General features: G+C 39.4%; 1 protein-coding gene across 1 annotated transcript; it reads left to right on the forward strand.

Annotated features, from left to right (window-relative positions):
- The first annotated feature begins 457 nt into the window (after positions 1–457).
- LOC115767843 (TWiK family of potassium channels protein 9) lies at positions 458–26,041 on the forward strand. The gene is made up of 8 exons (XM_030712191.1): positions 458–925; positions 22,992–23,153; positions 23,541–23,664; positions 24,220–24,369; positions 24,431–24,622; positions 24,690–24,805; positions 24,863–24,955; positions 25,028–26,041. The coding sequence occupies exons 1-8, from the start codon at positions 698–700 to the stop codon at positions 25,184–25,186; spliced, it is 1,224 nt and encodes a 407-aa protein (XP_030568051.1). The 5' UTR covers positions 458–697; the 3' UTR covers positions 25,187–26,041.
- Positions 26,042–26,155: the final 114 nt, after the last annotated feature.

A 26,155-nucleotide genomic window follows, 5' to 3' on the forward strand; every position in this document is an offset into this window, starting at 1 on the left:
TGGTCTTATCAAAAGAAAAAATATGGAAAAGGAATACAAAAATTGTTTTCCCGATTATCAGTAGGTAGGAAGTAAATTCACCAAACGCAAATTATTAAAGTTTAAACTCTAGAACCGATTTGAAAACGAAAAGCATTTTACTAAGGCAATCGGCAAATACATATTAAATCATTTCAGCAACAGTCAAGAAATGTAACTTTATAGCAATCTTTAAGTAGGATATAATAAGCTATCTATTCTGATTCAAACATTCCGAGCATAGGCAGTTAGAAAATAAGTGCTCTGTCCATACTGTAACGCTTAACAGTATTGTGAATATGCCAAAGTTCTGTTAGACTCAAAATGGCGCTGTTAATGCAAACAATTCTGTTAAATGACTGAGGCTGTCGATGCCGCTGCCGTTGCCGTTGCTCATACGCCTCGTTGGCCGTCGTCGAGTGCGGTTGCTTTTGGTTTCCTTTGGCTGTTCGCTGCTTCGGGCGTCAATTCGCGACGGGGTACGTTTTACTTGGCGCGTATTTAAATTGCGTGCGAGCTGCTAGTGAAATAGATTGAGATTAAATTAAAAATCATTGGGATTTACTGCAATGGCTCGAGGCAGCTTAAGCGACGGGCGCTGGTCGCCAGCTAATTGATGGGACCACTGCCAAATCAGAAAGTGCAATTTGTAAATATTAACAACACGTAGTGCAAAGCGATGCCCGCCAAGGCCAGATCGCCCAACGACTACGACTCGCAGGATGAGGCCAACACTGAGCTGCTCGAGAAGCTCAAGCATTTGGATCGCCGTGCCGAGGCTGTCGAGAGCGGCGGCGGCATCTGTAGTCGCAGCTCCGCCTGCTGGCAGTCGCTCAAATGGAAGTCAGCTTTGAATCACATCGGATTGCTTGTCTCGCTGTCCATCTATTGCGGTGTGGGCGGATTGGTAAGCTAACTAACATAATTTGACAACACATGAGACGCGCCTGGCTCGTTCGCTCGCATCATGCAAACAAGTAAAAAAACAAGCAAGCAAACAAACAAACAAACAAACAAACAGACAAACAAACAAATCATTTGCATATTTTAAAAAAAATTTGAAATAGTTGAAATTTACAATAACAAGAACAACTTGTTCTGGAACTGGGCGTTAAATTTTTGTTTGCCTGTGCGCAGAATACAACACACAGATTTATTGCTGAGAAAATACTAAAAATTAGCTCATAATTAAGACATAAAACTATTCTGTGCATTATTTAAGTGCCGACCGTAACTGCCACGCCCACGCCCAAATTGCCATCTCTCTGTTCGAACGCCCACGCAATATACGCGCCCAATAGCTATACTCATATTAATATTCATCTCCAGTCGGACTCGACTGGATGCGCTGCATCATTGACCACACTGACCGCAGCCACAAGCATAGCACGACATGTGTGTGAGTGCGAGTGTCTGTGTTTGGGTGTGCAAGCATTTAGACAAGTTTAAATAGTTTTTGTCTAAACATTTACATTTTCGCCAATGACGTCGTCATTTATTGGTCTCCCCTCAATTGGCCAATAATGAAGTCAATATCCATCCATGACTGCATCGCCAACGACGCCGCCGACACCAAGTGCAGCGCCACTCTCATTAGCAGCACTAATTGCTGGCATCCGGCTTTCGCACCACGAGCCAAGTGACATATGACCAATTGTCGTGCCTCTGTCACATTTGTTATCCGCTACCAATTTTCTGAGCCTGAGCCCACTGAAACCAATGATCCCAGCCAAGAGTGGGCCAGCTGCTTGGGCTGTTCTTTATGTTTACCTCTTAACTTTCCCTGGTCGAGTACAGCGACATTCAGCTTTGAGGAGCTCACCTTACTACACACACACACATGTAAACATATATATGTATAGATAGATATCTTTATATATATATATATGCATATTATATATTTAATAGTGATTTTTGTTTACATTCCTGACATAGTCGAAAAACTACACACACGGCATAAAATATATATTATTATGCCGAAAAATAACAAATCTATATGAATGAAAATACATATAGTATGCATGTAGATTCCATTGATTAGATGCAAAAGTTAAGAACCTTATTGAAAAGTTATAACAAGCTGAATATTGTTCATTTTCTGGAATAGTTTCTTAATCAAGCAACTAAAGGGCAAGTGCTATAAGAAATACAAATTTTAAATGGCTCTGACTTCATTTATGGGTTAACAGAGCAAGTGGCTGTGTCCAGCTTCCAATCAGGATTATGGCTCAAAAAAAAAAAATTCTCGAAGTCCTTGACAAATTAAGCTTTTAGTTTTAGCTTATCAGCAAAAAACCTATTTGGAAACCATGAAAATGGAGAATAACGTTTCAAATGAATTTTCATGAAGATTCTCGAACATGAGCTTTATTTCATATCAATCAGCAATTCCACTTTGTTCCCCAATTCCACGATGGAACTGTAAAGTTATCGAAAAGCGTGAAACACGTTAAACTCAAATGAAAGGTTGATTAAGAGAATTCTTTGTACAAGCAGTCAGGACAAACAGTTTTATGCATACATTTATTAAATGATGATATTTTTAATATTTTATATAAGTGAATTCTATATATTTCACAGTCTTAGAGCTGGAGTAACAAATCGGCTAGTTAGGCTAATAATGATCTTTAGCGGTAAAATAATTTAACTAAATTACGTTATTTACGGGCTTTGAATATTTGCTACTCTTCACAACGAGTTGGTTTTTTCTTTTTGCCAAGCGGCAACCAGAGTTGGCCCATTTATGCATTTGATGTACACCTAACTTCGCTCAACGTCCTTCCCCCTTCCCCCGCAGGAACTGAAAAAGTTGGCCCTTAATTGAAATGCCGTAAAACGAGTCCACAATTTGCATACATTTGTATGGGTGGCATTTAAATTGGATTCGAGCTCATGAAAAAATAATGTTAAGCGAATTTTTGAAAAACAAAACTATTTATTTTATATTTAAATATAAAAACGAAAGAAACTATTATTTATGAATGTTTTCAGCAAATATCCCTAAATGATAAATATTTGGACTTTAAAAAAATTCTAGCTTTTGCTTGAAGATCCTTTAAAATTTGTTTATTTGAGCGGGAACGTAAATGAATCAAGCTGGGTTAATTTCACTTCATTGAGGGTCATTTGAATAGCATTTATTAATTAAATATGGGCTCCCCTAACAAGTTTGCAGCTTCTGCTGCTTTCTGATTTTCGTCACAAATTACCAACATTTGCTCCTTGGCAAAAGGTTCCACATGCCATAAAAAAAACTTAATACCATGTGTGCTTTACAAGTTTTTTTATACCGACGGCGGTTGCCATGTCTACAATATCCTTGTGGACTTTTCAGTGAGCTCATCAATCTGCTGCTGCAATTTTTGATGCACTAATGGGGCAGGCCTTCAAACGAAGCCGTGTGTGTCGCAGTACGAACCATGAACTGAAAACCTTTTGGTGTTATTCAAGTTTTAAAAGGTTCTAGTCGGGAGCTACCGACTAGGCCATGCCCTGAACCCTCTGCTTCCAGCCCCAAATACATCTATATATATATAATATTCTCTATCAAAATTGCTCAAAAAACAGGATTTCGATATAGATTTTTATCGATTACTTGGAAACGGGGCAAGTTATCAAGTATCGGAAACAAACTCGATCTGCGCGGGAGCTATGAGCATCTACATCTAAAATTTCAAGTCTCTAGCTCTTATAAGTTCTGAGATCCTTGCGCTCATACATACGGACGGACAGACAGACGGACGGACATGGCTGGATCGACTCGACTGTAGATGTTGGTCAAGAATATATATACTTTATGGGGTCGCAGATGCTTCCTTCTGCCTGTTACATACATTTGCACAATTACAATATAACCAGTTTTAATGGGTTCAGGGTATTAAGAAAAGGTCTAAATTTTTTGACTTAAAAACCAAGAGCTAGAACATTTACAAATTTTATTTAAAATATATATATTTGTAACATGCAAATTCCTAAAAGTTTTTCATTGAGAAAAATGCAGAATTAGTTCGTATATAAATATGAATAATACGTATAGCTTAGATATAAAAATTTGGAATTTCTTAATATCCATATTTTGCATATCTTTGATTTTAAATGCACATTTATTTGTATTTTAATTGCATTCAAAATTTAAGTGCATATTTTGATGGATTACAATTTGGAAAATAATTGTCTTTAAATTGCTCAAAATAGCCACAAATTTAATATTTTACTTATGTTGGATTTTTTGGTAAGTTAACAATTTTAATACAAATAGTTGCTAATTGCCTTTGGGTTGAAATATTCGTCAGAATTTATTGTTTATTTTGTCTGAGTTCGAGTTCAGTTTTCAGCAACAAATCATTTACTGCCGAGTACTCGAAACATGGATTCATTTATCATTTGACTTTTAATTTGTTTGCAATTAAATTGCTGGCATGCCACTTTTTCGACTGCTCAGTGCCTGATTCATGGGCTGAGCCATTTGACCAAGTCTTCGAATTTGATCAGTGAGCAATTGCCATGAATTAATCAAAGAGAAAAACCTACACACACACGCGCGCAGAGGGAGGGAGAGAGACAGGCGCGCCACCCACAGCACATGTTGGCCAATTACGCGCACTTTGATGCCAAATTGATCATCAAATTGTTGAAAATTTGAACTTGAATTCGAATTTCAATATGAATACGTATACGAATTGTGAGCATTTGTTTTATGTATCGCTGCCTTTTGATTTGGGCTATCGTCGCGCGAGCACATAATGAACTGGCTGAGACAAGCCAAGTACCAAAAATAAAATGTGCCCTCATCAGCTACTCCAGACGGCAACAGTCCGCGGCGGCGGCGTTGGGAGGGGGGGGGGGGGTTGACGGCAGCTGAGGTGTTGTTACTCGGTGCGTATGCGTAATCTTTGGCAAGCCAGCCAAGCAGAAGACATATCAATGCTGCCAGCACAGGGCTCCAGCTGTGCTGCTCGCATGGCAACAGTTGCAACAATCTCTTGTCCTTCTGCATTCATTTTGCATTCACTTAAGGTTAATCCTGCAGCTTGTGGCAGTTGCCACGTTTGGCATAAGCTTGCATTCTGTTGCCAGTCTCGCTTACCAAATGAAACGGAAGTGAATGCCACACAGATACACAGACCGCATACACACGCACACAAACATACATATAGCACAATATGGCTTTTGGTTTCGGGTTTGAACATTTGTAAACTTGCGAACGGAAATCATCTGCGAGCCAACGCATCAAGTAAAGCCCTCAAAGGAAAGATTTGCGTTCTCGTTACCGAACATCAAATACCCTAGCACACATTCATGCACAAATCTCCAAGTGTCAGGCACATCTGAGCCAACGTCATTGTTCCCAATTATTGACGTTTTCAGCCCTTGTTAGATACATGTTAAAGTAATTCGATGTTCACAAGTTGTGCCAAAACAAAAGAAAATAGTTGTTGTTAGGTTCGAACCAGCTTCTTTTCTTTCAAGTTCGGTTCGTGAAGCTTATTCATCACATGTTTGAAGTTCGATTTTGTTTCTAGCTTTGATTTTTCAAAAACATATTTTCAAAATTGTACAGAAATCAAATTTGAATTTATCATTGCCCGTTGCATTGAATATATTTTCATATAAAGTTTAATGCCCAAAACTGTCATCTACCAAATATGGTAAAAAGAAAGATGGATTGGTTGGTCACAAGTTATTTATGCCTTGGGGCTGCCTGGAAACTTTTTTTATATATAAATTGCACTATTTGAGCAAAGATTTTGGTTTGCCTCGTAATTGTTGCCTCGTATTTCAGGCTTCAGGCTCAGTTTAGAGTACAACAATAAATTGGATTGGGGTTTTTGGACATCTTTCGACAGAAAGTTTCTTTAGACTAAATTAATAATAATATAATTGATGGGCTTCAGGAAGTCTACTTTGGAGCTTTACACGATTTGTGTTAAAGTTATAGCTGCTGCTGCCAGAGCATAAAGGCAGCTTCAATGCCGACCTAACTGCGTATAGACGTGTTCTGGTGAGCACTTTCGCTTGCATTTCGCCAATAGCCTTACAGCAATTAAACAATTGCTTAGCTTTTCTTCGCTAATCATCTAAGCTTCTGTAGTTTAATACTCCATTTGTTCCCTTTGGCGAAAGTGTGTTGAAAGCGTTTTGTGGAACAGTCGCTGCTGAACTTTCAATCGCCTTAGCTCTGTGCTGTGCTGTGCTGACAACTTTGTCCATGAAACAATCGACATTTATCTGTTTTATGCTCCTCTTTTTTAGTGGCTGTCAACAGCCAGAGTTCATTTATTAATTAAGCCCACCCCCAATGGATTTTGGATTAGGCAATGTATTGAGGCTTCAAGTGGATATTCAGCGATATCTCAAGCAGCACACGCACACACATACCATATGGCTTGGCCTGGCTGGGTGGTTGCTTGAAGTCTGTCATTATGCCATTATGGGGAATCTGCTTATAAATCATTTTAATTAGCATATATTGTGCGAGGCACTAAGGCTAAGGCGTTGCTTTCGTAAATCGCGCAGCTTTATCGATTCGCATCACGTACAAATGATTCGCTTTATCAAATGCTCGAGTCACCTTTGGCAGCTACTGGCAAGGCCAAAGAAATTAAGTTGTTGGCCAAAAAATAAGAAGAAGAAGGCAATTAGACATGTATGTGTGTGTACGTGTGTGTGTGTGTGTCTGTGTGTGTGTGTGTGTGTGTCTGTGTGTTTGTTATCTGATTAACTAAGCCCATCCAGGCGCAGACATAAATGATTTTATATTAGGCCAATTTCTTGCCACCGAAATGTGACCAGGAACTAGGCACGGCCACATTCCGGATGTTTACGTTTTGATTTTGACCAAAAGTCAACTGACCAGCACACACACACACACATAAAAGTTACACACACACATACACGGGAAATCACGCCAGGCGCGCATTAACCGTGTGACAAGCGGCCATTTGATTGTGCGTCTTTTTGTTTGAGCAAAACTTTGCTTTCCTGTCAAATTTTTGTTGCCTGCTTTTTGGCGCGGCGCGTCTTCAAATTGAAATAGCACAAGGAGGCGACTTTAAATGGCCGCATTATGTGGCATAGTCAATGGCATCATAACTATATAGTATATGAGCCTTAAAACCATTTCATCTGAAAGTTCAATATGCCCTAACCGGACGTCTTGAGAGAAGCGTGGTGGTCCGATGCCATAATATGTGCTGACTGGGAACTTGTTTTTATATAAACTTAATACTCATCAAGAATATTTATGCTTTACGGAATCTAGGAGGACTGCGTTGCAAAGTTCTTGATAAAATGATAGCAGCCGCGGCAAAGGTATACAAAGAGTCATCTTAAAAGCTGAAGCGCGCACTTCGAAACGAAATGTAACTTACCTTAAATGACGATAAGTTTGGCAACATTTGCGTTAGCTTGAAAGGGCTTTCGCAAGGATCAGCAGACTGTAACGAAAATGGCAGCGCCTTATTTATGGGAGCTTGGGGAATGTTCTGTGCTGGTCACATATCATTCACTTTGCTCTAGGCTTAATGGGACTATTCTATTTGGAGCGCCATTGACCGCAATTTCGTGTTCATGACGTTTAATGAAACAATTCTGCTGTGACGCCTGGCGCTATGCAACACTTTGTGCTCTTTGCAAATTCCAATCATGTCAACACCCTGGAAAACAAAACGAACAAAAAATATATATAAATTGGATGCGTGCAAATGACTCGAGAATGACAAGCGACATATCCGAAATGCGAATGAGAATCGCATCCATCGATGCCCGTCGCATCCACGCAAACAGTTTCCAAAGTGTTTAAGTGTATTAGTTTGTGGGGGTATTCTATGTGGGATCGGGGAAGGAGCTGTGTGGGGGGGGGGGGGGGGGGGGGGGTGTGATGACCATGAGACAAAGTTTTGCTCTTCGATGTTATATTTGATTTTTGTGGGTCAGTCCTCACGCATAAGGCATACAAATCGAGTGTCGAGCTGTCAGTTTGCACATTTTCAATTTATTTACAACAAAAACAAAGGCAGCCAGAAACGTAAGTGTATGTGTGTGCATGCATATGAACGAATATGTATGAAGTGTAAGTCATAAAATCACTTGGCCGCAAAGAAAAGCAAAACGGCTCTAGTCGGGAGTGATCGACTTGAAGATACCCTCAATCTTGCGACGAGCTGCATTCTTCTATACGTATGCGAAGTATGTACCAAAACTATGGAATCCGCTTCCTTTTATAACTGTGTTGCTTATCCACAGATCTTTATACAAATATCAGGCCACCTCACCCGAGAACCCACATAGCAAGTTTTGTGTCTCTAGCTCTTATGTTTTTCGAGTTATGCTTAAAAAGGCAGGTCTAAAAATCGATATTTATCGATAACGAGCTATCGAAGTGTGACAAACGCCTTCTGTGTAAGGCATACAAGAGCATATATATGCATATTAAATTTCAGACAAATGAACGAAGAGACGAACATAGTTAAAAATATGCCTTCTGCCTTTACCCATTGTTAGAGGGTATATACAAAAAAAGCAATATGACTTTGGCTTTTTTTGATGCTGGCCTCTTATAGGGGTCGGCCAAGAGCCGTTGAGCGATTTATTTACGCATTTTACACGCAACAAAAAACTTTATCAATTTCTACATATGCCAGTCACACAATCACACAATCACACACACCCACCCACACACTCCCGCCCCCACACACACAAATTGGTGCTGAACATTTTGCAGACGCCGCAAAGGCGATGACGCTCCGCCCACTCGCTTCTGGCCAGCAACTGTCGCCCCCAAACTATATGCGTGTGTGCTTGTGTGCCTTGATATGAATTAACAAATTACCCGACGACAGTCAGGTGACAAAATTGAACAGATTTATGCGGCAGGCGCCATTAAAATTAAAAAAAAACCGACAACAACACGAATTACTCGCACGGCTCGCTGAGATTTCCATCGCGTGCCATTTCCTATAAATAGAAGCAACACGAAAATGTTGCCCCCCCTCGCCAACGAACTAATACAGTTGGCATTTTCATGTGATGTCTGCGAAATTATTCAGATCGTTGGCCTCTCCACTGTGCATATTGCCGTGTGCAATTTACATAATATTTACCGGTCGTCTCTTTTCCGGATAATTGCTTTTTTTTTCGTAGCAGATCGGTTGAGAAACCAAACAGTTTTTGGCGCATTTTTTTATCTTGGCCGTGGATATTCCAACAATTTATGCAACACGTATTCGCAGTTTGCACAATTATCACTCGTTTTCCACCCAGACGAGTGGATTCAGTTCGTTGGCGTATCCACTGTGCATATTGCCGTGTGAAATTTACACAATATTTACCGGTCTTCTCTTTTCCAGCAGATCGGTTGAGAAACCAAACAGTTTTTCGCGACAAAACTCGAATACAATCTTGAATCACTCGTTTTCCACACAAACGGCTGGATTTTGCCAAAAGTGTAAAACATATCATAAATGTATTTGTACAGTGATCTTTGCATACTAGCTTAAAGCACTTGAACAAATGTTTCATACGCCAGTTTTCCATAGTTGAGTGTGGATATTTCTTGGAAGCCATCCTGTGGTATAGACCAGGTGCCTGGTTCTAGCTTTGCTAATCAATCCGTCAATCTGTCAGTCTGTCAGTCAGATTGGAGCAACAATAAACCCAGAGCTACGTTCAAGACTGTCTGCAATTCGGGCATTCTCTACTAAGCACATTCAAGTACAACAACTTAACCAATTAAGTTCAACTTTTGATTCCCATTTTCCGGCAAGGGAATTTGAATGTTTAAGAGAAGCTTTAAAATTGTTTTTTGCATTTGCTTTCAAGTTACTCTAGACCCGTTTTGTCAGGTGAGTTTCTTAGTGCAACGCCGAGAGTAAGTTTAAATATTTAAATATACAAAAAAAAAAAGACTGAAAGCTTTACAAAAAATGTATATATATTGTTTTTACTTCTGGCCAAAGCATTCGAGAATGCCACGACTTAAGGAAATAAGTGCAAATTGCTTCAAGTTGTTCGCATTGGCAGCTGGCAAATCGAAAACTTGCCACGGTGCCATAATTTGGGGCATTTACAGCGATTCGAATGCAAATTGCACGACTTTCATTTGCAATATGTTTATCTTCAGGTGTATAAACACCTACAAGCAGTTTCTTCTTCTGGTTTTCTACCTTTTTGCCAGCTGTCACTGCGCCATTACCTGGCCAGAAAAAGGCCACGTCTCCAGCCAAGGCTCCGTGCAAAAAAGCGTCTTGCCTATACTCGTTCACCAAAGTAAAAAGAGTATATTGGTTTTGGGTAAATGATTAACAATAGATGAATTCGGGCAACAAGTATTTGCTGTCAGTTCAAGTTATCAGAGCAAATCGTGGACTTCTTCAGCTGAAGAGCTGAAGATGGCTCTTGATGATCTTTTGACCTTGGAAAGAGCATGTTCTCTTTGTAAATCTTGCGGCTCTTCCGTTGTAAGCGCGTATTAGGCAGTCGTTTACACCTGTACGCTACTTTCTTTGCTGTTATTTCTTGCGGCCAGCCGCACTTTGGTGTTGGCCGCAATGTTTCAGTTTACAGTAGCCAACCGCTAGCCTAATGCGGCGTATGAGTAATTTTTGGCGTACCACAGCCCACGGCCCGCAAAAAAAAGCAAATAAAGTAAAATTATTTAACATATTTAACGTATAGGCAGTTGTTGTTATTGTTGTTGTTGCGGCTGTTCTTTTTTTCGGCGAGCAAATAAATTTGAAGAATTCTGCAGATGTTTGCTTTGTTCCATTTGATTTTTGGCTCGGCTTGTTTTCTCTTTTTTTTTTTTCTTGTTGCTGGAAACCAAAAATAAAACGATATTAAAAATAATTTGTAAACTGTTGTAGTTGTAGTTGCTGCGGCTCGGCAAAAATAAACTATCTATTCAAAACTCGCATTAATAATTTTCACAATTTATTATAAAATAATAAACTACGAAATGTGCTCGCAATTTGTTTATATGCGTTATTTATTTATTTAACGTATTATTTCTTGTTCTGCCCAGACGCACACACACACACACACACACACATGCATGCATCCGAATAAAACGCGGCAAAAAAGATTTTTATAAAAAGAGATTCGAGTGAAATCAAAGCCAAGTGCAAAAGTTTATGGAGAGTTGGCGTGTCAAGGTTTTATTTTTGTATTGTGCTTATTTTTTTTTAGTATTTTTTGTTGTTGTTGTTGGCTTAGTTATTGTTGTTGTTATTGTTGTTGTTGGAGCAATTGCTGGCACTTAGCAGCAGGAAGTGGCCCATAACAAAACATTCGACATATTAACATAATTGAAATTTGAATTCGTAATTTATGACAAACATTTAAATGCACTCGTATATAAAAACTGGCATAAAAACATGGAATATGTGCATAAATATTAAATTAATATAATACTACTAAAATTAATATACTTTTTCATAGTTTCTCTGTTCTCAGTATATGAGATATTATTTCAATTTTTTAATTGAGAATTCGAAAGAGTTTGACAAATAAATCGAACTCGTGATTTAAATGTTCAGGAGCAACTAAAGCCGCCAGCCCTGCGCAATTAGTTAAGGGATTAAATCTCTCTGCAACCCTAATTAAATCGTTGCGAAATGAACTCCACAAAATTTGCTGCAATTACGAAGTGAGTAGCCGAAAAAAAAAAAACAAGAAACCAGAATAACAATGCGAACAACTTTGGGGGACATCTTGGCGCCCCGAGACCGACGACCGCAGTGACCGAAAAAAAACAACAACAATAACTTTTGCGTGCATTGCATATCCTGGCAGAGAGAAAGAGAGGGTGAGAGAGAGAGAGAGGGGTGGAAGGACGGCGTGTTGGGGTCGGCTTGAAGGGGCGGCAGGGCAGGAGTTTAACCACATGCCAGGCTATTTGCATGCCTTGGCGTTCCTTTGATTGTTTGCAGTAGCCAATCTTTGGCTTTCAACGTTTTAATACCCTTGCAGAAGATATTATGATTTTGTCACGAATTGTGTAACGCATAGAAAGCTGTGAGAAGCGACCGGATCGGATCAGTATATCATCTAGCTCCAAGACGAGTTTTTAGCTCTTGTTTAAAAAACATTGTTTTCTTAAGATATCTTGACTAAACTTGGGAATATTATGATCGAATTTATGCTGATCATATAGTTCTCTCTTTAAAAAACATTTATTTTCTAAGATATCTTGGTAACAGTTGGGCATATCACATCGGACTACTATAACATATAGTTCCATTAAAAGAAATGGTGAGCAAATAAGTTCGTGTGAGAGGAAGTTTTCTGTTTTTCGAGATCTCTTTTCTTTTTGCTTCCCATATATATATATATGTATATCTTATATATAATATGGTTCCTATATCTCAACAAGGGTTTTCAATCTTCGGTGTGCCATATTTGGCCATTCTGTCTTGTTTTGGTTTTCGTCGACACGCAAACAACTTTGGCAATTTAATTCGGACTTGCCAGGACATTTAGTTGAGCTCCCTAAAATCCTTTCGATGCCAAGTTGCGTGCAGAATTTTGCATGTCAAAACGGCGTTGATTGATGATCCGCTCTATGTGTATGTGCATGTGTGTGTGCGTGTGAGTGTGTGTGTGTGTGTATGTTTTCTTTGTGTATTACTTAAATGCACATAATGCGCATACGCAACGTGGCACCATGTCAGTAGCTTCAACGCCTGACTTATACATATCTGTTATGACAGGCGATAAAAAACAGAGCAGCACAAACCAGCACAAACACACACACACACACACACACACACGCACGCATGCTGAAACATGCAAATTGTTGTGACTTACACTGCAACGTGGTGCATGAAAGCTACTGATTGCATTTGACTGGAAAAACAATAAATCAAGCATCGGAATGTCTAGTGAAAGAACTGTAAGTTCATAAATATATATACATATGTACATATATCCTACAAGCTGCCTAGCCGGATTTGGCTTTAATGTTGCCTGAGCTTAAATTAGGCTGACATTGGCTAAATATTCAAATTAGGTAAAACAAGTAAGAGGCTCTAGTCGGAAGCTCCCGACTCCCTCCGAGCCCTCTTCTACCAACACCAAATGCAGCTCGCTGTTTGATTTAGCAGTAATAAATATAAAATACAAAAATAGTTCCCTCGATAGGATTTGAGCTCGTAACAGACCAATCAGTTTTATATATAGAGATTTAGATATGTATTGTTTTATAATTATGTTATATTCATTTCACCTTCGATGATTCGGTTCATGATAATTTCAATTTCCCAACTCCACACATGGGGAAAGCTACTCCTGAATAGGCGGGGTGTTTATGTACGATCCTTACGTAATGTAGGCATCAAATGGTATAGGTTTCGAGCAAGTCAAATACAGGGAAAACTCTCTAAAGCGGACGGCCGCTGAGTAATTTTTGTGCGCTCAAGAGGAGCTTCCTCTCGTAAAAGCCTGTTTCATAATGCTATGAAAGAAAATGTCCGCCTAATAGCAGTGTCCGTCAGCAGAGTTTTCACTATATTTAAAATCTGTATATTGTATACAAGAGCCTCCATACCTAACTTGGTCTATCGAGCTCCTATAATTTTTGAGTTATGCTTAAACAACCCAGTCGCAAAATCGATTTTAATAGATATTTTTTCAAATTATGACGATATATCGCAGAAAAATGAATCATAAGAGAATAGAGATTGGAAATTTGAAGTTTCAAGCTTTACGGACGTACAGACGTATATGGCCAAATCGATTCAGCTCGACAGTCTGATCAAGAATATATATATATACTTTTTGCGTCTTTGTGTCTCTGGCATACATGATGCTGCCTTTACCCCATTTCGATGGGCTCAGTGCATAAAATGCCTTACATATTTTCTGTATTTGTCAGAGAGCGGCGCTATAGACATATGGTATGTGCCTGAAACATAAATGGCTTAATCGCCTACTTAGCGAGTGGCTAAGCAAATTTTCTGATTGCCACAGTGACTCGAATTGCTGTCGAAACGATGGCATCAGCTAAAGGCAGCCAAGTGATGGCAAGCCCGTCCGGCAGCTGCTCACAACACAATGTCAATCAATGTGTCTATCCGGACCCCTTTCACGCTCGATCCCGCTGCCAGCGAGTCGCGGGCTGTTCAAGAGCTGTAAAACACGCGCACAGAAATCGCGAGCACATAATTAAAACCAAAAACCAAATATGTTGGCTGTCAGAAATTGTTGTTGTTTGAAATAAATACGCGTCAAATATTTGTTTTTTGTTCCAATTTCTTTTTTGGCAGCTTTATAATTTAATACGCGCGGCTCATTAAAAAAAAGCTGAGCCGTAACAGCTGGCCAGCCTGCCCATCAATGTGGACACTGCTTCGGCTCGTATTTCTGCATTGCCATGTCATGTGGCACGCAAGCCAGCGGAAATCCATTTTGGCAGCTCCAATCTCTGGCCGGCGTAACGCATGCTCCGTGCCCTGACCCTTGCCCCCTACTCGTGCCGCCCTCTAACCGCATATGTGCCTATCAGCCAGGCAGGTGCCATGTTTGGCTTGCACGCGTCAAATTCTCAAAAACGCAAAGCAGCTCAAATTTTATACAAAAAAATAAACTTTTGATGAGCATGCCCGACAGGTGGTTATCCTCTACTAAGTCTTAGACACTTTATGGGCTGAGAGAGGAAAAAGAATGTAAACATTTAGAAAAAAAGGCAACTTCTTTAATGCTTAACATAATATACCCCACTCAAGAACAGAGTATAGGACGAGAGAAATCTTGTTGTTTGACTTTATGCGACCGACCTGATTAGCGACACGGCGACTCGGCGACTCGGCGACACGGCTTGTTCGTCGTTGCATGCAAATCGCATGGAATTACAATTGGTTTAATTTAACGTCTCCGTGACACGGTCAAACGCGACAGGTGCGGGTCAGTGAAAGTGGAACGTGTAAGTGTGTAAATGGCCGAGATTTGGGCCTGAGACATATTTCGTTTCCATATTGAATACGAATTTTAATTGAGCTGTTTTGGCCTGTATATACCAGCAGTTCCCTGGGCGCGCCCAGACCAGGGCCGGGTCTATGGGGAAATCAACACATGCGAGAGAAGTGAGAAAGTTAATGTCAAGAGTGTACTAGCAAATACCCTGTTATAGAAGCTGAACCCATTTAATCAGCACTGTCTCAGAAATCGTTGTTTTTAATGGATTCGGATAATTGGAATTATAATTGGGGTATATAATACATGGGTTCCTCTTTCCATTGGAATGTTGTGTTAAGATAACCCTTGTAGCGTTTTTTCCCAGTATAGGGTATACAACAGAACTGTCCCCGATTGTCCAGCTGCCTTTTATCATATGCTGCTCATTATCTGCTGCTCATCATATGCAAATGCTTTGACAGCTGCCGGCTGGTAGTTGATGGCTGGCTGCGTCCTTTATTTTAGCCACTTACTATCGTTCGAATGGGCCATTTGTATACTCTTTCCAGAGGTATACATCTTTTGTCAGCATGTGTGTTATCTTTGTGCATGCAAAGCAAAATAAAATATATATACATTTATCAAGATACGTGGAAAATGATTGTGCTGACCAGCAGATGGAACAATATATTAAAACTCTAACATTAGGCTTTAATAACATATCTAGATGAGTTTCATTTTGCTTTATGTCTAAAAGAGTCTAGTAGATATTTCCCGGCGTTGCGCGTGTCCACTTTGATGTTTCCAAAAAGTGTTCCTTTAGGCCTTTGGAAATAAGTTTAAGTTCGATCGGAACGTAAACAAAAAGGGTTTCATTCAAACGCCTTCACATAGAGCAAAAACACAGCAACAAATCCGTCATATGTGCAAAAGTGTATTTGCCTTTCGGCAATACGAGAATAGTTATTCTTTGTTTTGGGCAGTTGCGACCTGGTTCGGTGGGTTCGGTGTATTTGGGTCAAGCGGCATTTGCATAAAATACACATACATACACTGGCACTTAGAAGTTGAGGTCGAATTTGCCACTCGCTGTTATTGTTAAAGAATAAATAAAAAATAAAAAAAATGCCCAACAGCAGCAAAAACAACCGCTCAGATCTGTTAATTAGCGGGTGGCACAGGTGGGGCGCACATAATTATCATTTGTTGGCTGGTTTATATTATATATATATTTTGTTGGGCTCTTAATTTGATTTCTGTGCACATGTGCCGGGCTCTTCAATTGTGTGGCATCTTCTTGTTATACGGCCTTGGCCATAATTCGTGGCCCATAACAATTATGCATAAATATGTCAAGTGCAAATGTACAAAATGAGTTCGCCGCGGGGCGGCTGCTGCTGCTGTTGCTGCTGCTGCAAGTGGCCATAAAAAGTGAAAATTTACTCATTTTATTTTTGATTTAATGGGCTTGGTTACGGGTCAGCAGCTGCTGCCAGCAGACGGACGCACACAGCCGGAAAATGTATCAGCTTGTATCAATGATATGCTATTTATTACGATTACCCTGTCATACACTGGGACAAATAGTCAAGACAGTTGCTGTGCAATGCAAGTCCAAGGTGAAACACCAGAGTAGCCCAATTGGTTCCTTGGGGCTGGGTCTCTCTCAAGACATTTGTTTGGTTATATTAGCTCGGTTTTCGATACTGATCAAGAATATATATACTTTTCTCCTTCCATACAAAGTAATGCCCTATCTGTTCAAAGCGACTCGCATTTTTTCCAGTGTAAATCATGCCAAAGCTTACGATCAGCTAATTGTTAATAAATAAGACAAAGCACCAATCAAATTTAATGAAGTGCCAGCGATTTATGCATAAGAAGAGCAGCAACAACAACAGCAGCAACATAATAATAAATTTATGTCTAATTTGGTATCAAATCATAAGCTTATGAAAACATAAATTCAAAAACGGCAAGTGTAAAAACAACAAAGTTCAAGTACATGAAAATTTGTAGCCATATAATAAAAACGCCCCGCGGCTTTTCGGGCGCACGACCAGAACGAAAAGAAAAGCGCATCGACATGGAAAATGAAAATGCGTGTTGTCTATAAACAAAGCGCAGAATATCAGACCAACAACAATTCCGGTCATTTTCACTCTCTGTTGAATATTAAACTTCTATTTTAATGTTTTATTATAGCCAAATTCAACATGCAAACAAAAAAAAACTGAAAACTATTCGAAAGTGGTCGACTCGAGGATACCCTGTACAAAGTTACAGATTACACAATCTCCGACCCCATAAGGTATATCTGTTCTTGATCAGCATCAAAAGCCGCGTCGGTGTCCATCTGACTTTTGAATTTTTGTGGGTCCTTCTGCATAAGTTTGCTTCCTGATAATCGATAACTTGCCCCGTTTCCAAGCAATCGATAAATATCGATATGAAGCAAACCTATGTGATTTTAATGGCTAAAATCAACAAATTTGACTTGTAGCCTCTAGAATAGTATATACATGTTTCATCGCAAAGCTACCGACCGCTTCCCCCCTCTTGGAGCGAGCTGGTGTTGGCAGAAGAAGATTCAGAGCAGCTCCTAGTCGTCCGCTCCCTACTTATTCTAATAATAAAAAAGATTTTAAGTTAATTTTATTTTTTATTGTTATTAATATACTTATTTAAATAAGAAAAAGAGAAGCAGAAGTATAGCTTCTTAAATTAGCCAGTTTTGCAATTTTGAACTTTTTTTTTTTTTCTCGAGCTAAAAATTGTTCTTATGCCAAACGCTAGCTTAGCAAAAAAAAAGCGATATGAACTGATAAAAAAGATAAAAAGAGCAATTTAAAACATTTGCCGCACTGTATTTTCGCCCAACATTAACAAACTACAAATTTATGAATATCGTTTAGTATATATACATATATAGAATATATATGCCCAAAAAAAATTGACCAATATCAAGGCAGCTTTTAGAGCTGGGCAGGTTAGGTTGGCAAGAGCAGGAAGAAAAACACATTCTACTAATATTTATATATCATTAAAGCGAAACCATTTCGTGGCGCCCTTCGGACGCTGCTAATAATTTTCGCATTTACACCGCGCTTCCGTTTTGGCAGGCGACTCGGGTTTGGTTTCACTGCTCAGGGCCTAGAACCATACCCTAGAGAACCTAGATCCTAGACCCAAACACAATATTCATCTTGGTTGAAGGTCATTTGTGGCCAAGGCTTGTTGAACTACGTCACTTTGCTTGTTGCTGTTTCTAAGGCAACGGCTGCTGTCGCTGGAGGCCGGCAACACCCGAAACTAATTTCAAATATAAAACTATCAATTTATATAATCTTATGCCCGATTCAGCTGCAGGCAGCTTTTTGTGTGCGCTAGCATTAAGTACAACAAGAGCTTGTTCACATTTCTGTTCATTTTGCACACTCAAAAAAAAGTTTGTATATGTTAAAGCTAAGCATTTTTACTGAGCTTGCAGAAATTTGTATTTATATTTAAGACATTTTATGCTGACTGAGAAGTTCTTATGTTTTTCCAAATGCAAGCATTTGTACATCGTATATGATCCTTGGACAATTTTGTATTTCCCTATGCACATGGATACTGATATATACCCTTTCATATATCAGGATCTATGTTAACTGACTTGCTGCTACATTATTGCTTTCACGCCCATAACAAATATGCCAACTCATGTACATACACACACACACATAAGCAATCCATTTTCGGGGCTGCCTGGTTTTGGGCGCTTTCAGCCCGCAAGCCGGAGACAGCAGCGGAAATGAATTATCACCCGCTAAATGGGCCGCACATCATTATTAGAATAGCAGCAGCAAAAGTATTTACAGGATTCCTTTTTCACTCCCTTTACTTTTTTTTTAATGAAAAAAAATTGAGCTGGACATAATTGTTGTTGTTGTTGTTGTTGCTGCTGTCGCTTATGATTAAAAACAACAAAGTGCGCGGAATACCCAATGTGTGCATTTTTTTGTTGTTGTTGTTGTTGCTTTCTAATGAAAATGAATAACAACGCAATATGAAGCATACGCCCAGTGTTCATCAGCTTAGCCAAACAGGTATACACAGTTTGCCCAGTTACTATGCCAGCTGCCCCGTTAGCCGTAAGCCGCTAAGTAGCTGCAAACAGGCCAGGTGACAATGGAGCACTTTATGCCCAGCTGCCGTGTGGCAATTGTTGCGCGTGGCTCTGCGTGCGGCATGTGATTTATGGCGTGCAAATGGACTGACACTTGCTCTGACAAGTGTTCTAAGCCCTTCCCAGACAGCCTTCAGCTTCCAGTGCTGCGCCAAATATCACAGTCACTGCTTAGGGCCTACAACCAAGGCGTGACTTGTAATATACTGTTCTATTAGAATAGTATCAAATATATCAAATTAACAACATTACTTTTAACCTTAATAGATATTTAAAAGGTAGTTTGAAGTCGATGATAAGCAAAAAGTTATATTCAAAGTTTGCTGCACACTTTTCTCCACCTGATCTTTGAAGCACTTTTCCACGTAGAGTAGTACATTAAACTTTTCCCGAAACAACCTTCGAGCAGCATTTTTTACGTAGAAAGCTTTGTGCACTTTGTGAAAAACTGTAAGACATTCTTCAATGAACTTTCATAACGATTTTTGAATAAAAGTTTGATTTATATTATAAGTTTCACAAAGCAGTTATCCACTAATATTCCACTGGCACAGGTGGAATTTTCCAACTTCACTTCACTTGCATTACATAAAGTGCTCTTATGACTTGGCTTGATCATCAATCAATCAGTCAATCAATCAGTCAGAGTTTGTTAATATAGTTTTTTATAAACTGACCAAACACCTTTTTGTAATATATATATACGGCGCATATCTGTTAGGATGTTAACCTTGATTCCCGCATTGCGTGTCGCATCTTAACCAAAGTCTGTCTATTAATAATTAAAATTTATGCGCAAGCACAAAAACAACACACGGACATGCCAACGGACGGACCCCACTGAGACGACACGAAATTGTTATAAGCATTACGTATACGCCGCATTGTACGGTCACGGATTGGACCAAGAGAGAGAGAGAGAGAGGGAGGGGGGAGACCCGTACCCGTCAGAAGCTCTAAAGTTGATTTAACGCCTGTCTGCTGCGTGCTGCTGCTGCTGCTGCTGCTTTCGATGATGCCGCTGTGCGTGTCCTTGCCCATGACTGGCATGGACAGAACTTATAGATTAGTGTGAATAACTTTTGAACTGGGACAAGTTGTCGCCATCATTTGGTTGAGTGAACCAGAGCTAATTACACAATTGCGTAGCTTTGCGAAAATGTTCCCAAATTATCATAAACCATGTGCAAGGACGAACGATAATTGCACTGAGCAGCAGCGAGACTTAATTTCTACCAATCATCATTTTGTGGAATTGTTGGTTTCTGCTTTAAGGCAAACTCTCTACTCTATTTTCATTTTAAATTACTTTATTAAATACGTTTTATTTTTAATAATACAACAAGTCTCCCGCATAACATTTTAAGTGTTCAATTGTGCCCAAAATCAACTTTAGCTATGTTTTGCAGTTCTCTTAATTTTACCCTACTATAACAAAAAATCTTTAATTTTATTATTTTTACTCACATTATTATTGTTTTCCCCTCCCTTTTTGATTGTTTTCATTTCGGTATAAGAAATGTTTGTAAGGAGTTGCCGAATTTAGTTCGGCTTAAGCCCAATATTTAAGTTTAGCCAAATGCAAAGTTTTCACAAATTTTCTGGCCTCGTTTTGATTAATATATACTATATTATATATATATATACTTCTATAAAATTGTAAAAAGATTGAAATTAAAAAATTGTAGAAATAATAAAATCAAATATATTTCTAAACGTTAAAAAGAACAATCAAATATTTGAATGTATATGCGGAACTCAAAGCTTTTCATGCAGTATTTTTATATCCTTGTAGAGGGTATTATAGTTAAGTCATGAAATCCCCGATCCCATAAAATATATATATTCCAGTCTCTTAGTTAAAGCTTTCATCCATAAAACTCAGTGCTTACACTGTGCTCACATGTCCCAAAAGCCAAATGTTCACAAGGGTATTAAATCTTCGGCGTGCCGAATATATCCCCAGTTTCTCGTTTTCTTTAAAAACTTCACAGTTGCAGCTGCTGTCAAAATTTGATTGTGGGTGAGAGGAGGCACGCGGCGGGAAAAAGGGGCAATGGATTATGGTTGCATAAAATTTGAGCATGACTGCAAAAATGATGTGTGCACACTTTTTCCAAACATAAAAGTGTATTCTTTTTTTACTTAACATATCTTGTGATTCATTTATATTGTTTAAAAGAAATCCTTCATTAATGCTGCGAATATTTTGAAATTGTGATATATAATTGAAAACTCAAAGTGTATACCTATTTCCGAGCTAATTCATGTTGGGCAGTGTTGTCTATTTCTGTGCCTAAATATTAAATATATATGTGTTTATAAGTATTTACAATAATTTGTTTAACATAAGCACGTGCGTTTAGTTGTGTGCACAACTTTGCTGGACAGTGTTTCTGTCTGCGGCAAATGCAAAGACGCAGCTGCTGGCCAAGTGTATTTTTCCATGGGGTCATCTTGTCGCTGGTTGGCAGCGTGGAACACTTAATACAAGTCGTTGGGCGCGAAGAAGAGAAATTGCGGACACATTTCAATTGAATTTCGAATGCGAATTCGGTTTCGGATCCACGTATATATATATATATATATGTATGTACATGGCAGACATATCGTAAATACCATATACACGTATATTTCTGGATGTTGTTCTTTTGGTGTTGAAAGTAAAACACAAATCAATTTGTGCAACTATTTTTATAACAAGAACTAAGCAAAAGCGCGTACTAGACGTTCAACAAATTCATTGCGATGATGTGTGAAAAATTAAGAGAATATTTCGGGTTTTTTTTCTTCTTCTATTTTTTGGAAAACCTTTAGACCCGAACATCAAAAATCAAAACTCAATGCCCGAAACCATGGGGGGAAAATTTCTTATTGCTTATTGTTCAATTGAATTGCATTCATTTAATGCTTTTTTTTTTGTGTTCATAACAATGGTTAAGGTCAAGGAAAACTTAGCTGTGTTGAATATACAATTTGAACATTATGTTACATTTAGATGTTCACGCGCACTGCAAAAACATGCGAAGACTTGTTGACTCACCGAGCTGGCATTAAAACTTGCATTTCCTCCACTCAAGAGTTAATGAACCCATCGCAAATGCCACTTACTTGACTTAATGATGCTCGCTGCCAGCGACAACAATAACAATTCGGTGACCACAGCTTCGAAATACCCTACAAATAGACTTTACTTATGCAAAACGTCTTGTACTTTCAGATTAGATGAGCAAAATTGAATATTTATTAGCAACTGCAGCTGCGTGCTACACATATTTAACTTTTAACATGTTAACTTCATGTTAATTTTTTAACAGGCACGTTACGCTACATGTCGCTTGGATGTTTGCCAGCTGGTGGTCAAATGTTGAAAAAATGGAGTGGAGTAGTCATCAAATTTTACCAAGAAGTTAAATTTGACAGGTTTCCAACTTCATGTTAAGTTTTTAACAGGCTTGGTAATGCCAAAACTATCTTTGAATGTTTCTTGTTTGGGTGTTCGAGTGTTAAAAATGCCTGGTCTTTTGGTTTATCGAGATACGCTTATGTTTGTTAAAAAGTTACAAGCAAATATTGAAATATGTTACAAGCAATTGCTGAATTTGATGTTGGCCATTGATACATTTTTATGGGCATAGAGTATATACCCATAGAAAGGGATACCAATGTGCATAGTCCTGGCCTGGCCATCAATCAAATGCCAATAAATTGCATAAGCTGGGCTCGACTCTGTCATAGCCATGGCGATGCCATCATCATGCCCCCGCACAGCCCGTCTCATCTCATCAGACCATTCGCCGTATGCGATGCTCTGTGTGCCATTTATTATGCGACACACTTTAATTAAATGCTAATGCAGCGTAACCTTGTAATCTGCAATTGCCCCCCATTTGTCTCCATATTGTTAACGCAGATCTTTCGCCACTTGGAGCGGCCAGCGGAGGTGGCGCGCCTAACGCAGCTGAAGGATGTGGTCAAAACCCAGCGGGAACGCTTCATGAGCACCATACTGAATAACACCGAGGTGAACAATCTGAACGAGTTGCTCGCCTTTGAGCTGGCCAAATATGAAGCGGTAAGTTCTAGCTGAACTCCAGCTAAAACACTGTGCATACTACAGAATTAAACTTATTTTGTGTAAAGAGAGAAGCAAATCTTGTTTGGGACGATGCGCTTGTCTATAAAAGCAAAAGGCTAAGAATCTAAAATATATATAAAATGTATAAAACGAGCTTTTCTCGATATATCTAGAGCTTTACGTTTTGCTAGACATTTTTGTATCCCATGTTTAAGCCCTGATAAGTATATAAAGATCGAACAGTAAAGGCTGAAGTTAATCTCGACTGCATTTCCAATAGTGTGAAGCCAGGGAAAGACTGCTTCCTAATGAGTTCCTATTGCGCACTTGAATAATGTATAGATTTTAATTAATTTATATTTGTTATTTCCCTAACCTCCACAGGCCGTACAGCAGGCGGCCGAGGGCGGGCTGCTTATCGTAGCCGATAAAGACTTTCCAGAGCCCTATGAGCGCTGGAGCATACTGCAAGCTGTGTTCTTCTCATCAACTGTGTTAACCACCATAGGTAAGCAATAAACTTTAGTCAACTACTCCATTTAAATAATCTTAAATAAACTTCATCTGCATTTGCTAAATAAAGAACTAATCCTATTATTATAGTACTTAGCCTCGACTGCGATCTGGTCGAACTTAGCTTTTGTTTATATATATACGCTAGGCGCGTTTTAATACCCTGAACTCATTGAAAATGGGTAAAAAGGGTGCAAATGCATGTAACAGGCAGAAGGAAGCATCTCCGACCCCATAAAGTAAATATATTCTTGATCAGCATCAATAGCCAAGTCGATCTAGCCATGTCCGTCTGTCTGTCCATGCGCAAATTCCAAAAATTTCTGTATACATGTACACACACACATTCATGCGCGTTTGCTTTGAATTCTATCAACAGCATTGCAATTGCGATTGTTTTCTGTGCTGCTATTTTAATTCGTTTTTTTTTTCTTCTCAAAAATACTCAATTACTGGTGCGGCTATTGAGTAGAGGCATAGCAAGTGGTGCGGTGTGTCGCGAGTATAATACTAAAATCCGTACTTATTTTGGAACCTTCTATTATGACAGGCTATGGCAATATAGTGCCCGTAACGATCAGCGGTCGCGTCTTTTGCATTTGCTTTGCACTTGTTGGAATACCCTTCACACTGACGGTCATTGCCGACTGGGGTCGGCTCTTTGCCAGCGCTGTGTCCGTGTTTGGCACGCATATGCCCAGTGAGTAGACCGTTTTAAGATTTGTGTTGCTATCGATTCGATTAATGTCTATCGATTACAGCGAAACCGAAGTTCACGAACTTCATCGGTAAGACGTGGTTTTATGCGATTCTGGCCGTTGGATTTCTAGGCGTTTATCTAGCCGCTGGTGCCGGGCTGCTGCTGCTCTGGGAGGATGACTGGACATTCTTTGATGGCTTCTATTTTTGTTTCATAACAATGACAACGATTGGCTTTGGTGATCTGGTGCCCAGTGCGTTAGCCAGAATCAGCCGGTTGCAATAGCTTATTGATATGTTTTCTTATCCTGCTCTCCACAGAGAAACCCAATTACATGCTGCTCTGCACGCTCTATATACTCATTGGCCTGGCCCTAACCTCCACTATCATTGAGCTGGTGCGTCGCCAGTACGCGACCAGCTGGGCCAAGCTGCAGGTAAGTGCTTACCTGCTAAGCTGTTAAGCTGCACTCATGCTATGCGACGCATTGCAGGAACTTTCCGGTCCCATGGCTGAGACATTACGTCGCCTGGGCGAGACAGCGGGAACGGGCCTTGACTATGCAACACTGCAAAAGGTCTTAACCGTAAGTGAAGAGCGTCAACTAATTGCCTTCTCAATAATGAATGCCCGCACATACACACACACACACACACAGGTGTCTATGCCCAAGTGGAACAGCAACAAAAAGAGCGAGCACAATTCGGATATTGCCGCACTGGAGGCCATCACGAATGCCATACTCAAGGAGGTGAAGGAGGCGCAGAATAGCAAGCCCAAGGTGTTGCAAATTGTCATCTACGAGTCATCCGTCTAAAGAGCTTCCACTTTTCGGCGACAAGAAGAGTGAGGCGGAAGAAAAACTCACAGCATACTTCTAGAGCTAGGCACAAAACCAAATATCATATAATAGATGAAATCTTGTACTTATGTTAGTTAGGCTTCACACAATATCTAGTTGTTGTTATTCCCATAATTGTTCATCGATTTGTATGTATGTATATCAATGGGAATCGGATGCCCTGTTGTCCAGTGTTGTCCAGCCAACGACTTCCATAAGCTAATTTCTAAATATAATTAATTGTAAATGTCTGGGCAATAATATTGCTCATACGTACTGTGGTCGCATACACATGCGAGGGTCGATCAATAAGCACACGTCTTTGACAATTACTCAAGCTGGAAATCGATCTGAGATTTGTATTATCAGATGGAAACCTAACTTGCATCTGTGCAGCCCCTCCCACCTGGCTTTTCCTGTTGACCTATTGTCTAGTCAAGAAATTACAAGCACGCTCGAAGATGCATAACAAAGTGAAAAGTTTCAGGAAAATAGGGCTTATTTCGGCACGCCAAAGATTAAATGCCCTTTGAGACACCGATTGTTCCTTTAACGGACATATGATATAGTCAGCCGATTTTATGCGCTGTTGCTAACTGTTAGCTGTTAGCTGTTAAGATGTTCTCTGTATCTCATAGTACCCTCTCTGCCTGCATCAATGCAATTTATTGGTCGAGCCTCGTATATTAGCAACAATTAGGCTGCAATACTCGTTATGGCAAAAGGTGATGGATACGTTTTTTTTTTTTTATAAATTAAGAAACTATTAATTATTAGGTAACAATTACTAAAAATAATCATTCATTGATGTCCAATATTCATAATAAACAAAACAAAAAAGACTTCAATTAAGCGGAAACTGGCAATGCCGGGCAAAGCTTTAAATGTTATATGGCGCACGAAAGCTTCAAAGCTGTGCAAGCCGTTGCACTGCTTGCGGGCACT

Source organism: Drosophila novamexicana, unplaced genomic scaffold, assembly GCF_003285875.2.
Source record: "Drosophila novamexicana strain 15010-1031.04,08,12 unplaced genomic scaffold, DnovRS2.1 tig00001466-arrow-arrow-pilon, whole genome shotgun sequence".
NCBI lineage: Eukaryota > Metazoa > Arthropoda > Insecta > Diptera > Drosophilidae > Drosophila > Drosophila novamexicana.